Source organism: Cottoperca gobio, chromosome 17 (genome assembly GCF_900634415.1).
Source record: "Cottoperca gobio chromosome 17, fCotGob3.1, whole genome shotgun sequence".
Lineage (NCBI taxonomy): Eukaryota > Metazoa > Chordata > Actinopteri > Perciformes > Bovichtidae > Cottoperca > Cottoperca gobio.
In genome coordinates, this window is record NC_041371.1 from 6,469,845 (window position 1) to 6,485,661 (window position 15,817).

Consider the following 15,817-nt stretch of genomic DNA (forward strand, 5'->3'; position numbering starts at 1 on the left):
TCAAAGTAACCAAATGGCAGACTGCGCAATTTCTGAGTTTCCATGGAATGAACTGTATTTTTGTGCAAAGGGTTGATTATAATTAATTATCTGATGTATATGGTGAAGGTTAACTCAACATAGTGTACACACCATTATCCGTACACTGAAAGCAATATTAAGAACGACTTATGTCTAACTGCGGTAAATTATATACAGAAAGACTCTTTTTGGGGAGGAAATTAACAACCTGGCTTGTTTGGGTTAGTATAATAATCCTTTTAGCACCACATCAGGTTATTCTATTGCTGGCGGTCAGTCCAGTTGGAGATCATATATATATATATATATATATATATATATATATATATATATATGGAGATTTTTTAAAGGAAACTGCAAATTTGGTGATTATGTAGCGGTCACTGGATAAGCAGTTATGTAAATATCGCGACGTGTAGCCAGGGACACCCGTCTCTTTATCGAAGTAATTGGTTTCCACCTAAGACACTGCGCCCATTATTCTAAATTGATGGATTCATTTAGGCGCAGTTGACCTCCCATGGAGAATGTTCTTCCTCAAGAGATCAACTCCAAGTTTGTTCTGTTTATAATGTTTTACATTCATCGACTATAACATGAGACATTAGAGGAAAAAAATACATTCTTCAACAACGTAGTGACTGGGCAATAAGTACCGAGCTTTTTCAAAGGCTGAAATGAGTTTATTTGAGCTTTTATTGCCAGACGTGGGGACAATGGGCTTGAATGAAATCTACAATCGGGTTCACACCTTGTTAACGCCGCCATTAGTCTCCCTTTATGTTCGCTGATTGGCGATTTACATTTGCGACCAAATAGCATCTTTACTGCTGTTTACAAAGGCTTTGGGGGAACTGGAGAGGGAACTGGAGAGGGAACGGGAGCATTTGATATAAAAAGTCGAGCTTCCAGGATTTCGCAGTCACTCCAACTCCAAGGTGCTACCTGGCCAGTTGTGCAGTTCGAGGACACCGACGCACAAGGAACAAACTTCAGAGATGTTGCTGTTTGTGATCAGCTTTGCAGCTTCAGTGTGCACCGGCGCTGCACGGCCTTCACCCAGCTCTCTGGAGAATCATTTCACCGCCGAGAATGAGTCAGTGGAAGTACGCTCAGCTGCCATCAAGAGACTTTTGGAAGTTTTTGGGATGGAGGACCCCCCTGCTATCCATGGACGCAAGCAAGCACCTCAGTACATGCTTGATTTGTACAACACGGTGGCTGATGTGGACGGTGTGACAAAGGACCCGTATCTTCTGGAGGGCAATACCGTGCGCAGCTTCTTTGACAAATGTAAGATGTGATCTGTGCACGCATACGTATGCTACTTGCTTTTATAGACAATGAAATGTGGCCACGTGTGTTCTTTTCTCTAATGTTATCATTTCCATTGCAGTGCGCAGTGAACAGGTGGAGTTCAGGTTCAATTTGTCCACGGTTGCAAGCACTGAGAAGATTCTCACTGCAGAGCTCCATCTTTTCAAGCTGCGACCTCAGGCAACACTGACATTTAACAGACACCATTTCTGCCAGGTTTGTACCATTAGATAACTTTAATTTAAAGATGGGATTTAATGAAATACAGTGAATCCACCCAGACGCATCTCTCCCCGGGACATTACTGTAATACACCATTTGTTCTGTTTCATTCAGGTGAGTGTGTATCAGCTGCTTGACACAAGCAAAAACAACAACACACAGGAGAAGAAGCTGCTGTCTTCTCGGCTCATCCCAGTCCACTCCACTGGTTGGGAAGTGTTCACCATTACACAAGCAGTAAGTATCTACTTCTCTTTAAGGCCTGCGCTAACTTCTGTAGATTAATCCTGAATATAACTGCCTGAGTTATGTGTTTCAAGAGACTAATGTGAACTTTTCTAATGAAGGCTCGCTCCTGGATGAACGATGAAGGCAGTAACCTCGGGCTCCATGTTGTGGTTCGGACCCTGGGAGGAAGCCAGATGGACATGAAGCTGATCCGCTTTGCTTCAGGACGCAGCCACCACCAGAGCAAACAGCCCATGTTGGTCCTCTTTACGGACGATGGCCGCCGCTCTACTACTCTTGAAAGCATAGGTGAGTTTAGGTCCAGGAGTGTAGATAAGAATGATGGGGCCTTAGGGAAACCCTGGGCCCCCCAACATTATTTTACAAATCAGTTATCAGACACATTTCTAAAAGATTCTTTCATCAATTGGCTGCGACAACCAAACCCTTTTCAAGCGCAATGTGGGAAGACAGAACATCAAATATTTAGAAAAGTTAACTTATGCTTTACCCCCTTTCAGAAGAACATACTTTATTAAATATCATGTTTTCTAACAAAACGCTCTCCTTTCCCTCACCAGACCCAAACGATGCAGAAGCCACTTCCAACCTGCCCCAGGCCCCCATGTCAGGTCCCCCCTCCCGCAGAGCTCGCTCCCTGGACTACAGTGAGGAGGAAGGCGCGTCTTCGCCCTGCCAGCGTCAGCCCCTCTACGTCGACTTCGAAGAGATCGGCTGGTCGGGTTGGATTGTGTCTCCTCGTGGCTACAACGCGTACTACTGCAAAGGCTCCTGTCCCTTCCCCCTGGGTCAGAACATGAGGCCGACCAACCACGCCACCGTCCAGTCCATCATCAACGCTCTGAAGCTGATCAAAGGCATTAATACGCCGTGCTGCGTGCCCGACAAGCTCTTCTCCATCAACTTGCTTTACTTCGATGATGCCGAGAATGTGGTGCTGAAACAGTATAATGACATGGTGGCTGGAAGCTGTGGCTGCCACTGACATCAACTCCTCACGGGTGTCGGGCTGCACAGATAGTCATCAAAAATACAATGTAAATCAGGGTTTTGGTGCAGCTGCCCTTTAAAACTCAACTGCAACTAACGAGTAATGTGCAGAGTCCCATATGTAGCGTTGTAATATATGTAAATATCCATAAATTATAATATATGGCAGTGATGGAAGTGATATCCTGTGAAAGATTTGTATATTTTCTGTTTTCTGTTGTGAATTGTTCCACTCTCAGAATAAATGATGTAAAGATTGTAGAATGATTTTATTTACAAAATACTTTTCATTAAAAAATGTGACATTATTTAAAGACGGTCTAAAATTGCAGATTTATTCACACAAAATATACCTGTAGAACATGTTTCTGCAAAAGTAAAGAATCAGAGTATAGGTTAGCTTAGACTAAATGTTTACATCTGATTGAGTAGCTCGATCATTTTTGATGCACAGCGACCGGATCAGATCCAGGAAGGCATCCACAGCCTGCACAGCCTCCACTCTGCCAACAGAGGACGCTGAGGATGTCCCGATGACTTCCTTTGCTGGACAAGAACAACTAGGACGATGAACACACCCATGAGGGTTGTCATTATGTAATAGCAAAGAGCCTGGAACCCATTGTACCATACGCTTTCCTGTCCACAGATGACATACGTGAAATAAAAAGAGCTTCATGTTTTAGGTTGACAAACACATGTTACAGCGGTTTCATCAATTTAATGCAACCCAAAAACCCAACCTGGCAATAACGACACACTAATGCATGAACACAGCCACCCAGTGGTATGTGTGTGGGGGGGGCCATTTGGCTGTAACATCCAGGGATCTAACCTGTAATCAGACTGGAGGTATGCACATGTCATGTTACTGGATTGCAGAGCAAAGCCCAGGTTCAATCCCTCAAGAGAAATATAAACAAAGGTCAACATGTCAGTGTGTCTCTCAAAGGACTCATCCACACAACAAATACCAAATGCAGTGCAGTCCATACACAAAGTACTGCTTGGGAAATAGCATTAAGCAATGCCTGTAATGTAATACAGTAGTCAGGGGAAGAGACATGACAGCGAGGTCATGAAACTGATTTTGGAATACATCCATTGGTTGAACATTGTAGTTTTAAAAAGTAATTAAAAAGTAATTAAGAAGCCAAAAGTCCTCGATCATCCTTCATTCCAGTGGTGCTGATGGAACAAATACATTTCCCTTTATCATTTTAAATCAGTCTTGGTAAAGAAATCATTGCATCAAAGAGCTGGAAAGCTCCACATAGTTCAACTGTTGTCACTTGAACTGGTTTTGGTGTAAATTTAAAACTAATAATCTTTGCTTAATTAGTTTCCTATTCCTCCCTCTTTGTCTCCCGCATGAAACATTTAATATAGGGTGTCACACTTTAGTTTTTTTTAAATGACTCACATTATTTGCCTTGTCATTGTGGTTATACACTTGGCAAAGCAGCAACATTTCATAAGATGAGGCATCCTTATAAGATCATTCGTTCAGGAATATAAACCCTCCAGGCAGTGAGCAAACTATCATGAGTCAAAGCAGCTGGAGGCTGCCGGAGGAGCCTCTTGCAAATCAGGAGCAAAGCACACATCAATTTAAGAAAGATTATATTGTGAACATACAATTCTTTCAAAGTAATACCAGTGAGGGGAGACGGTGAGACTTACAGTAGTTGCACTCAGTAGTGACGGTGTTTGGGGGGCATTATTTGTGTCAATGAACTATCTGGTGACCCCTTCAATTTGTTGGGGACTCCTTGAGGTGTCCTGACCCGCATGTTGGGACCCACTGACGTATATATCGCCCCGACGAAACCGCACCATGTGGGATATTCTAGAGAAAAACATAAAGCTTATTTTACATAAAACCTTTTCTTCGTGTCACTTACACCACTTGTTCTACTGAATGTCTTCCTTACTGCTCGTAGACAATCGAGTGAGGTGAAGCTGGAAAACATGCTTTAGTCGTGCAGTACTGCTGTACATCTGCTATTCTAAATGATAAAGGCAGGACTAAAGGCAAAGTTTGAAGTCATAATTGTTGAGCTTAATGAATACATTTTCAAATGTAGTTTTAGGGCAGATTGCGTAATAGTCGTTTTAAAACTGAAAGGGAAAATATATTCAATAATTGGATAAATATCTAATAATGGAGGTCTCAGCTGAAACAAAACTTGTCTCCCATCAAAAAGTCTATTTGCTCACTACAAAACCCTGTCTCTAAAGAGTGTAACCTGAGCTGTGACCGAGGCGTTGGCCATAGAGTGGCACTAAAGGAGGTTGATACCACTTGGCATGATGCTGGACGACAGCCCTTATTCATTGTCAAACGGGCTGCTATTCACAATGGAGAAAACGATGAAATGCTGCCATTATAATGGGGACCAAAGGCCTGGTAGCAGCCCGACACCTGATCTCCTCTTTGGCTTTGGCTTCCTTTTGTCCCAGTATTTCATATCTGGCATATCCATACACCCTAAAAAAGCACTTGATGCTGCAGCAGCGATGGACCTGAGCGCGCTCAGACATGGGGAATAAACAGACCATCTTTACAGCACAGCAGCTAGATGCCTACCAGGTTGGTGTCAATCCTGTTTCTTTCTGAACGACACGATTAGACCTCGCTCACTTTAAATGCCGCTTCTCTTAGCAATACGAGCGACCGGCATCTGTAAACAAGGGTAATTTACTCGCCGGACTTCACGTCACGACCTCCAACCTTGCTGTGCAGAAAAGAAAAAGTCTGGACATTTTACAGTCAACACATCAAAGGGAATTGTGACAGGATGCATATTTTTAATCAATTTGTTTAATTATGCAATCTGTTTGAATATAAAACCAGCGGTGGAAGTTACCGAAGGACATTTACTCTACTTAGTTACATTGCTGTAGTACTGTACTTGTACTTTATCTAAGTATTTCCATTTGATGGCACTTTATACCTCTACTCCACTATATTTCACAAGGAAATGTACATTTATTTTACAGCCATAGTTACTAGTACGACAAACATGTAATTATTTTAGAATATATGATGCATTGATATAGATGAAACTACCTCAAAAGTAAACAAAGTAGTTATCTAAATGCATCAATAACTATAAACCAATAATATAACATAACACCAGTCTGCATAATGAGTACTTTTGATACTTTAAGTGCATTTTGTAGCCAATACTTCTTGAGTAAAACTTGAAATGCATGACATTTACTTGTACTGGAGTGTTTTCTACAGTGTGGTGCTGCTACTATTACTTAATCACAAATATCTGAATCTGCTTCCACCTTGTTTAAAGCAAGAGATGCAGAACAGCTGCATCCTGCTGCACTTTGCGATAACTTCACTGTCCTGCCATAATCTGATTGTATTTGCAGGACTGTACATATTTTACAAGAAAGGAAATTCTCAGGTGAGCAAATGATTTCACTGGTATCATAATCAGCACATGAAGCCTATTATATCTGACACATTGCTGGTGTGACACACATGACGCTGCTGAATTTTGTTCTGTTCTGCACAATACTACACTGTAACTCTAAACTACAGTATCAGGAGCCCTTGTCCCACTGTGGGGCGGGCTACCATTGAGATCACATAGAATTTAAAATCTGAAGGAAAACTTTGTCCCAGTGTTTTCAGTGTTGACAACAGAGAGAAATACAGTTTGCATATAGCAGTAGCAGTTTCTTAAGCTGAACGTTTCCTAATTGGCCCCTCTAAAAAAATACTCGACTACATAATATAGAAGATATCTTGTATAAATATTTTAAACCTTTCCTAGACTGTTCGACCGCTATCGGGATTTGGCACCGCAGCTCGTTCCCCTTGACTACACCAGCCACCCAGATGTGAAGTTACCATATGAGCTGATTGGCAGCATGCCAGAGCTGAAGGTAGACCCACTGGTCCACGCACACCCTGCAGACCCGCTCCCTCCCCTGTGCTTCCAATCCATAATTAATGACAAACTAATCGCCAGAATTCTTTGAAACGTTATATGTTACCCGACTCCTTTAAACTTGAAGAATGCTGGTGAGTCCCTCCGGGCACACTTGTTGGAAATGGGTCAATTATATGCCTCTTTACACAATGACAGCAAGGTAAACAGGTGTGTTAACACGCTGATCACTGACATGTCCTGAGAAAGGGAGAGTTAGATTATACTTTTCTTTCATAGCCATTCATTATTCCAAATGTCAGAGCTTACTTGAATTCTCATTAGAAAAAAGAAAAAAGAAAATCTGACAATATGAGATATAAATCCAACAAGCACCCGCTCTTTGTTCTTTAATTCTGAATCACTGAATTGTTTTATTAGTTTTATCAGACTGTTATAGAAGTACTGGTGTCCCCCTTTTCAGGACAACCCATTCCGTCAGAGGATCGCTGAGGTTTTCTCCGAGGACGGAGAAGGAAACATGACACTAGACGACTTCTTGGACATGTTTTCAGTCCTGAGCGAGATGGCTCCGCGTGACCTCAAGGCCTACTACGCTTTCAAAATTTATGGTAAAATGTCCGAAGAAGTGGTGCAATTAAAAAAAAAGAAATTAAAGAAATAAATAAATTCATACACTTTTCATTGTGTTGGAATTGCCTTTTCCCCCCTACAGATCCTACTGTTGTATATGTAAGAATAATAATAATAATAATAATAATAATAATAATAATAATAATAATAATAATAATAATAATAAAAATAATAATAAAAATAATAATAATACAAATAATAATAATACAAATAATAATAATACAAATAATAATAATAATAATTAAAAAAAAAAAAATAATAATAATAATAATAATAATACAATAATAATAATAATTTTTAAAAAGTAATAATAATAATACAAATAATAATAATAATAATAATATAAAAAAATAATAATAATAAAAATAATAATACAAAAATTAATTACAAATAAATAAAAATAAAAATAATTGAAATCAACAAAAAAATCTTAATTCTTTTAAAACACAATATGTAGAAAAGTATTGAAGAGGTAACACATCCCTTTGACACAAACTGAGATTGAACATTTGATGAAAAAAATGCTGAAATTAGCATAAAACATGCTAACAGGCTATTACACAAAATATTTCACGTTTTGTATAATATATGCACTATGCATATATTCCTTTTGTTTGCCAATTAGGTGATTCATAGATAAATAAATGTACAGTATGCTATCCTATATAGTAACTGAAATAATGCCTAATTTTATGTAAAGGAATCATATTTTTAAGTCATTCTAATAAAATTAGAAAAAGCAATTAAGTATAAATGTTGGTAAACAATGTTAAGTATGATTTCTGAGCTGTTAGACGGCAAAGAGTCTGCAGCACGCCAAACAGAAGATTAGGGTAACATGTAACTACAGAGTGTAAAGAAGCACCCGATACTAAAATAAGCCCCAGTTTTGTGCAACAAATGAATTCAATCCCTTGTATTTATTTTAACGATGAAGTGAGTCGAATAACTGTAGAAGAAACATGGAAATATTTCCAATTTGAATACGGTAAAGCGCATGAAAAGGGATCACGGTGAAGGGTCTCGGAGCTGTAAGCGTGACGGATGGTGCATGGAATGTTCTAAATGATTAACGAGCCCATTATAGAGGCAAAGCGCTTGTCAAAGCCCAGTTTGTGCTCAGCAGTAGTGCCCCCCACTAATTAACAAACACTGACAGATGAAGAAGTTATATACACATAACCATGGGTCATGGGTCAAGGAAACTTCTCATTCATTATTCAGACCAATAGAGGGGGGAAAAACGAGGAAGGTAACATCCTGTAACAGCATAGTTGTGTTATGATGAGGCTCAGACACCTGGGATGACCTCTCTGCTGACGGACCGGGTGTGTTGGCTGAATCAGGCTTAATGAATATGTTTAATCAGCGACTTACGTATGCATCAAGATATGTGTTAACTATAACAATGCAGTTTGCACCTTCACAATACAATGATGGGGGGGGAAAACAGCAAGTTGGCACAGAATATCACCTTTAAAATATGTAACCCAAACTTTATTTTTTATTATTTCATATCTCCCTCTTTTCCATTTCCTGCAAGATTTCAACAACGACGACTTTATCTGCAAGACAGACCTGGAGAAGACGCTGAACAAACTGACCCGTAACGAGCTGACGGAGGACGAGGTGAGGATGGTGTGTGAGAAGGTGATAGACGAGGCCGACCTGGACAACGACGGACGTCTGTCGCTGGAGGACTTCCAGCACATGATCGTTCGAGCTCCAGACTTCCTCAGGTAAATATTTACCATAAGATATAAAGAAGGGTGAACCACAACACATGAGAACAATTCATTCTATATTTTTGTTATGCATCAATGATTGTCATCTATTGTGCATGTCGCTACGTTAGCCTTACATTTGTTCCTAACCATGACTTCTATTGAGTAAATCAAACTCTTCTAACTTCTGTTCACAGCACCTTCCACATAAGGATTTAAAGAAATGAAGCAATTTGTGCATTTCTTGAACTTCATGGACTTATAATTCTGCAGAATGTCTGGAAAGTGGAGGAATCCTGACATGTCAACCAGAAAAACAAATATATCCTCTTGTGAATAACTAGATTTTCCCTTTTGTGGGTTTTATTTTGTAAAAAAACAACATACTGATCATAGATAATCATACTTTGAGAACTAGCATCCTGAGTAAATACTAAGAGTAATTATGACTTGTCTTGTTTAAAACACTGGGATACTCTTTCATTATCGCAGCTGCAGAAATAACACCAGTCATAGTGTGACTGCAAGGTCTATAATCACATGGAAGCATCGACCAAGCCACCAAGACAAGGCTCATTAGTTATGACCATCAACAGTAGATTTGTGTTTTGTATCTAAAGGATTCAGTTACACCAGACTATAAAAGAAACACATGCCAGAATATTCCAGGTCACAGCGGTCCAATAAAAAGGAGAGCCACTTCTCATGAAAGCAGTCGAGCTCCACTGTGGGGGCACGGGGTTCAGCTGACAGCCAGCCAATGAAGACAGTGAACACAAATAAAGTTTTATAATCTTATTTTATTAAATCAAAAGTACAGATATCTACAAACTGTAGATACATTTTCATATGGGTTTAGAAAGTACAGTACAATTTAAGTAGATCTCTTTTTTTTTCCAACGTGATATTTACAATGTTTTTTTTTTCCACTTCTTAGTTTTTTCAAAATGTATTTTATTATTCTCCCTGTGTACTTCACAATTGATGGAATGGAAATATGGCTGTAAAAAGGGATGCACGGTATATTATTAAAGGATATGATTTAAAAACAAAATCAACAAAAGGAGGGAGCATCATTTCAGCTGAAAATGATGGTTCGCTCCCCATGTTTCCGTTTCTGATTTAAAGCTACAGTATCACTCGAATGAGAAAACAGCACCATCTCCACATTTCAACGTCCAAAACTCTTCCTACGTAATCTTCCATCGTGCTAAACTCCACTCGCATTGTTGTAGCAATGCCATTTCTACAGTCCTGTTTTTGGCTCAGTGAGTGACACACACACACACACACACAAACAAAAAGCCCATACATTCAACTGTACAGGTCTACAAGTATGTCTGAAAATGACATGACACAAATATGCACAGGTCCAAGATTCACAATGCATAGCTCACCTATGACAGAAGAACTGAGTATTAGCAGTTAAGACAAACGGTCATGGAGGTCCCAAATTATGTGATAAAAAAAAGTAAAGAAAAATGTGCAGGCAAGCAAAAGCAGATCCTCCATCGATATTGTGCATATAGGAGTTTGATTTTCAGACTAGAAACAAATGAATGAAGGAATGAGGAACATTGGAAATAGATTGAGACGCAATGTTAAATAGTGAGTACATGTTTGGATCGTACAGGTCTAGTTCACTGTGGCTCACGCGCTTAATAAAATACTGATTAAAATTTGAGTTATAGTGCATACTGTGCCTCTTGTGCCACCTAGCTGTCAAACTAAAGGGCGACAATCAAACAGAAATGCAGGAGAAGGTGTAGAATAATACTCGTGGGACCACCTTTCAGATTCGGTCAAGCCAGCGTTCATATATTAAGCCGAGAAAACATCACTTGTAAACTACAATTTGGCAGGGCAGTAGCATAGAAACAGGCTGGCAAATTACGTTTCCTTTATATAAATATATATAAGTACATTAGCAATGTTTTTCAGTGAACTAATACCTGGACAGTGGATCACTAGCAGTGAAATAGCAAAAAGGAGATCAAGTCATTTATAAGTAGGTGTAGTGAAAAAAAATAAAAAAAGTTTAGAAATTATGCCCAATATATCACCAAGACTCAAAATGTTTTTAACTAAGCACTTGTATTGCAAAACTATCACTTGGCACAGACTACACACAAAACACGAGTTACTGGTAAAGTGCAAGGAGAGCTGCATGGGTAGCAGGAGGAGGAGGGGCTTACAGTGCGAAACGTCAAGAGTGATTTTAATTGCGGATCAAATAACCGGAGACGTCATTTAGCTTCACTGTGAATCAGAGCTGCTACAAAACCTTCCACGTCTAAATAAAAGGCAACACTTTAGACATTTAAAAAGACGTCACCTTGGACTTTTGGAAACTTTAACCATTTAAGCATCGTTCACAATGTTCTGATGTTTTATAGAGTAAACATAAGTGGCAGAATAATCAATATAAATTGTTAAATGCAACCATCTTATTACACTATATTCAATGTTGGAGGATTATTTGTAATACACACGTCTTGATGTTTTTCTAAACGGTGTACTTAAACGTGGGTAACTATGCCGCGTTAGCACATTTTCACACCAGTGTAAAATACTTTCCTGCAGGTTACGACAACAGAGAAAGCCTACACAGAACCATGTGACCGCACCAATGTTCTGCTGATAATTTTATCTACAGAGACATCTGGATTATAGTTTGGTGTTGCCAAACTGCCTTCCAGCACCTGAAAGCTTTTGCAGAGCGTTGGAGGCAGTGTGCGTAATGATCAGGGCAAGATGAAACACGCATTTTTAACTTGCATGAAATGATTGTCAAGGACTAGAAGCAAACCAAAGAGCAGAACTCAAATGTAAAACCTTTCAATCCAATTCCTCTCTGATCCTTGACTGCCTAATGCGTGACATGATACTCAACTCTTGAAATGGTAACGAAAGCATGTGCAACTCTGTTTCACTACAGTTCAAGCCTTTCAGTCTCTGGTTGAAATGTATCGCTCAAAAAAAAGGGAACGAGCACTAATAAAAATCGATCTAAACATCACATTTGTATTTGCAATCCCAAAACCTTGACATAATTCATTCTCATCTTCAGTTGTGCTACCGGCTGTGTGAAATATGAGTGCGTACTACAAAGAGACTAACATCAGGAGTAAGAGCCTGTCTTGTGTGTGATAAGGAACATCTGGACAATGCTCCTGGCTGTTTTGTCGACCAGTCAAGCATTCTGACCCATGAAGACAATAGATGTCCTTAAAATGGAAGAGATGCACCACTGGAAGCTTTCAGAAGAGGAAGAGAGGAGGGAAGTCCTCCGCTTACTGGGAATATAATGGTTTGTGTGGACTGGGAGGACAGGCCATGGCTGGGTAGGAAGAAGGAAGGGGAAGGAAGTGCTAAGAGCAAGCACAGTCCATTTATGTCCAGCCAGCTGGCAGCCAGTGTCGAAGGCCTCGGTCCTCAGAGTAGGCTACAACGGAAGAAGCTGGTCTTTTTCTGAGGCTCTGAGATCTTGACTCCATGACTGCTCCCGTGCGCCGCGTTGCCCTCCTGCAAAATGACAAACAAAACAGGTCACTGCTGTCATGTAGAACTGCTGGCTCAGTGGCTGAAAAAGTTGCATTATCAAAGTGTTCTTACCAATTTTGTGTCCATTTTTGATTTGATGTCTCTCGCGAGTGTCAAAAAGGACTGTGAAGCAGAACATACACACATGTTATCACATTGACATATGATCTTGACACATTATAACTCAAGGAAGAATGGCTACTTACATTTTCCACGTTAATGTTGGCCTTTGCACTGGTCTCCATGAACTTTATTCCATACTCCAATGCGAGCTAATAGAAAATTACATCACTTTACATTTCACCAAGTCTGTTGACATGTTTTAAAAAATGTAATAGTGCACCAATGTTACTTATAATTAAATATAACCTAAAGACAATGTATTGTTTTAACTTCTCACCTTCTCCCCCCTGTCTTTGGACACCTGCCGCTTGTCGTTGATGTCACACTTGTTGCCAAGGACCATCTTCTCAACATCAGAGGATGCATGCTGGATCAAGAGAAGAGAAATCAAATAAAACAACTCTCTACATGTCGTCATATCGATATATGAAGAAGTAGCAAGCAGATAAAAGAGGGTCTACTTGAACCAGTTAATACCTCCTCTATGTTCCTTATCCAGTTCTTGATATTTTCAAACGACTTTTCGTTGGTGATGTCGTAGACAAGCATGATGCCCTGTAAAGAACAGTAAATCAAATGTGTTGAGACGAACAAAGCTCAAGAGTGTGGCTTCCAAGAAGAGTGACGTTATGTTGCATTTGTCTGCAAACACATGAAGACACTCACCATTGCTCCTCTGTAGTAGGCCGTTGTGATTGTTCGGAAGCGTTCCTGGCCAGCCGTATCCCTAAAACACAGAATTGTGAAACATATCCATGAAACGCCTTTAAGATCAATATTTGGATAAATCATGTGGCAAAGTTTCCATTGATATCTCATTGTAGTAAAGTGTGAGGAGGTTTATTTAATCAATTTTTTCAACATGCAAGTAAAGCAGGGAGGTATGAAGTTATGGTTTTATTAGAAGTCAATGCAGAGGTTGGCATTAGATGGAGGAATTGTGTAGGCTATATATAAACCTGTGATTTTGTCCATGGAGACATAAAGTACAGATAACGAATTCAATATATTCTGCTAGAATTACCCGTAAGAATGTGTACATCCATTTTTTAAAACAATTAAAACGACTTTTGATTTGATTTTGTATATAAAAAGGCAGATCATTCTAATTTTCAGAGTGTTAATAACCTGTAGGCATCCAACTACATCTGTGAGAAACCTGAGTAATTTCATTATTAGCCATATTTTGACATAACACTGCCAGCGTGTCACACGTTGTGCATTAAAGTAATTCAATTATGATAAACTTACCATATCTGCAACTTTATCTTCTTGCCGTCAAGCTCAATGGTCCTGATCTTGAAATCGATGCCTGGAAGGATAAAGAAGTATCATGTCAATCATAACGATAGCATGCTAGCTTGGTGGAGCTAACGTTACCTGTCAAACATTGGCCGACAATATGTGATACAAAAATGGCACATGTGGGATGGGAATAAAAGACGACTCGGCGTATTGTCATGGCATACGGCAGTAATATGTGCTATAAAAGAACAACAGCGCCTTTATAAAGCTTAATTTAACCAGGGACAGCGTACTACACATGAGGTTTTCCGGTGTCTTACCAGAATATAGACGGCACCTAATGGCTAACGCTGAAACTACTTGGCTAACCGCAAAACGTTAGCTGGCAGCGGAGCCACCCGGCATTAAATTAAAATACAGAACACACATGTCTACTTAGACGATAACTTCCTACAAAACACACAGCTAACGGTGTTTCCTATAGCCATTTCTTATTAGTGATTTAATTATATTTATGACATCTAAAAGAATAAGTCTTTATAAATGACGAAGAGAAACTACTTCCAGCCGGAAACGTAGCATAGCTAGCATTCCAGCAAGTAGACCGAGCCTCTGAGACGGACCATTGGCGTATTGTAAACAGACAGAAAGACACAGTTTACGTAATCAAAACCGTACCTATAGTTGAGATAAACGTTGAGTTGAAGGCGTCTTCTGAAAACCTGAAGAGGACACAGGTCTTCCCGACACCAGAGTCGCCGATTAACAGTAATTTAAACAAATAGTCGTACGTCTTCGCCATACTTGATATTATTGCGGAAATCCCGCCCGGCGAACCATCGATCTGAATGTACTGAAATGACGCCCCCTGCTGGCCCGGACCTCACGTGCTGCTTATATCTGTCACCGGGGGGGCGGAACTGTGGCCTGTCTGCTGGAAGTTTGTACATTTACTCAAGAGGCCTAGTCTGTCATTTTGAGGTACCTGTACTTTATTAATATATGCTACTTTGCACTTGTACTTTTCAGAGTTAGGATGTATTTGGCTTTTTACTACACTAACATTCATTTTGTTAGTAGCCTAGTTACAGTGATTGACACTCACAGAACATGTTTAATTTCTAAAATATGATGCATTACAACATTAAAATGCTGCTTACATGATAATGTATAGATACTACTAATGCAATTATGCAATACCACTGTGAAAAAGGCCATTTTAGATTATTATCTATCTATTATTACCTATTATCATAACCACTCACCCTAAATAACTTATTCAAAAACAATTATATTGTACATATGTCTTTTTCCTATAATATATATGATTATTTTTTATTTCCTCTTATGTACCAAACACCAAGGAAAATTCCTTGCAAGTGAAAACCTACTTGGCAATAAACCTTCTGATGAATACTAGAAGTAACACTTTGAATGCACAACTTTACATTGTGACATTGTGACATTGCATTTGTAAAAGGAGCTATGGCTCTCAGGTTTTCTCCTTTTTGACCAAAATAAATCTTTGTTCAAGGTCCATTCTGAGCTTTCAACAAACATCCCATGGCCTTCCTCAGTGGATGGAGTTGTTCGAGTTGTCATGGAGGTAGTTATGTTATTATAGTTTAGTACGTATAACTCCTTGATTCCCTTTCATGTTCAGTGCCTGAAACAAAACCCTCCCAGAATGATTCTCATTTAGCACATTTACACTAATAATCCACAAAAAGTCTGAATTAATGCCCAATTTACTACTTTTTGACATCTTTAACAATAACCTTATGTAGTCATATGTCATTTGATTGCTGTGGTTAATAAGGTGATGTAAACATAGAT

The 15,817-nt window shown here is 39.3% G+C and overlaps 3 protein-coding genes across 4 annotated transcripts; 2 read left to right on the plus strand and 1 right to left on the minus strand.

Moving 5' to 3' along the window:
• The first annotated feature begins 1,019 nt into the window (after positions 1 to 1,019).
• On the plus strand, positions 1,020 to 2,794 carry admp (anti-dorsalizing morphogenic protein). Its single transcript, XM_029454037.1, has 5 exons — positions 1,020 to 1,314; positions 1,418 to 1,554; positions 1,675 to 1,797; positions 1,908 to 2,097; positions 2,370 to 2,794. The coding sequence occupies exons 1-5, from the start codon at positions 1,020 to 1,022 to the stop codon at positions 2,792 to 2,794; spliced, it is 1,170 nt and encodes a 389-aa protein (XP_029309897.1).
• A 2,547-nt stretch (positions 2,795 to 5,341) lies between these two features.
• Positions 5,342 to 9,384, plus strand: cib3 (calcium and integrin binding family member 3). 2 transcript variants are annotated; one of them, XM_029453980.1, is made up of 6 exons: positions 5,342 to 5,392; positions 6,190 to 6,224; positions 6,597 to 6,708; positions 7,177 to 7,324; positions 8,890 to 9,085; positions 9,268 to 9,384. In XM_029453980.1, exons 1-6 carry the CDS (start codon positions 5,342 to 5,344, stop codon positions 9,287 to 9,289), a joined length of 564 nt encoding a protein of 187 aa, XP_029309840.1. In that variant the 3' UTR covers positions 9,290 to 9,384. The 2 variants fall into 2 exon arrangements, with proteins under 2 accessions (XP_029309840.1, XP_029309841.1); XM_029453981.1 differs by lacking the exons at positions 6,190 to 6,224; positions 6,597 to 6,708.
• A 466-nt stretch (positions 9,385 to 9,850) lies between these two features.
• On the minus strand, positions 9,851 to 14,859 carry LOC115022501 (ras-related protein Rab-8A-like). Its single transcript, XM_029453500.1, has 8 exons — positions 14,660 to 14,859; positions 13,988 to 14,048; positions 13,403 to 13,463; positions 13,214 to 13,291; positions 13,014 to 13,103; positions 12,820 to 12,885; positions 12,686 to 12,736; positions 9,851 to 12,595 (listed from the first exon to the last, which is right to left on the minus strand). The coding sequence occupies exons 1-8, from the start codon at positions 14,781 to 14,783 to the stop codon at positions 12,506 to 12,508; spliced, it is 621 nt and encodes a 206-aa protein (XP_029309360.1). The 5' UTR covers positions 14,784 to 14,859; the 3' UTR covers positions 9,851 to 12,505.
• Between the last annotated feature and the right edge of the window lie 958 nt (positions 14,860 to 15,817).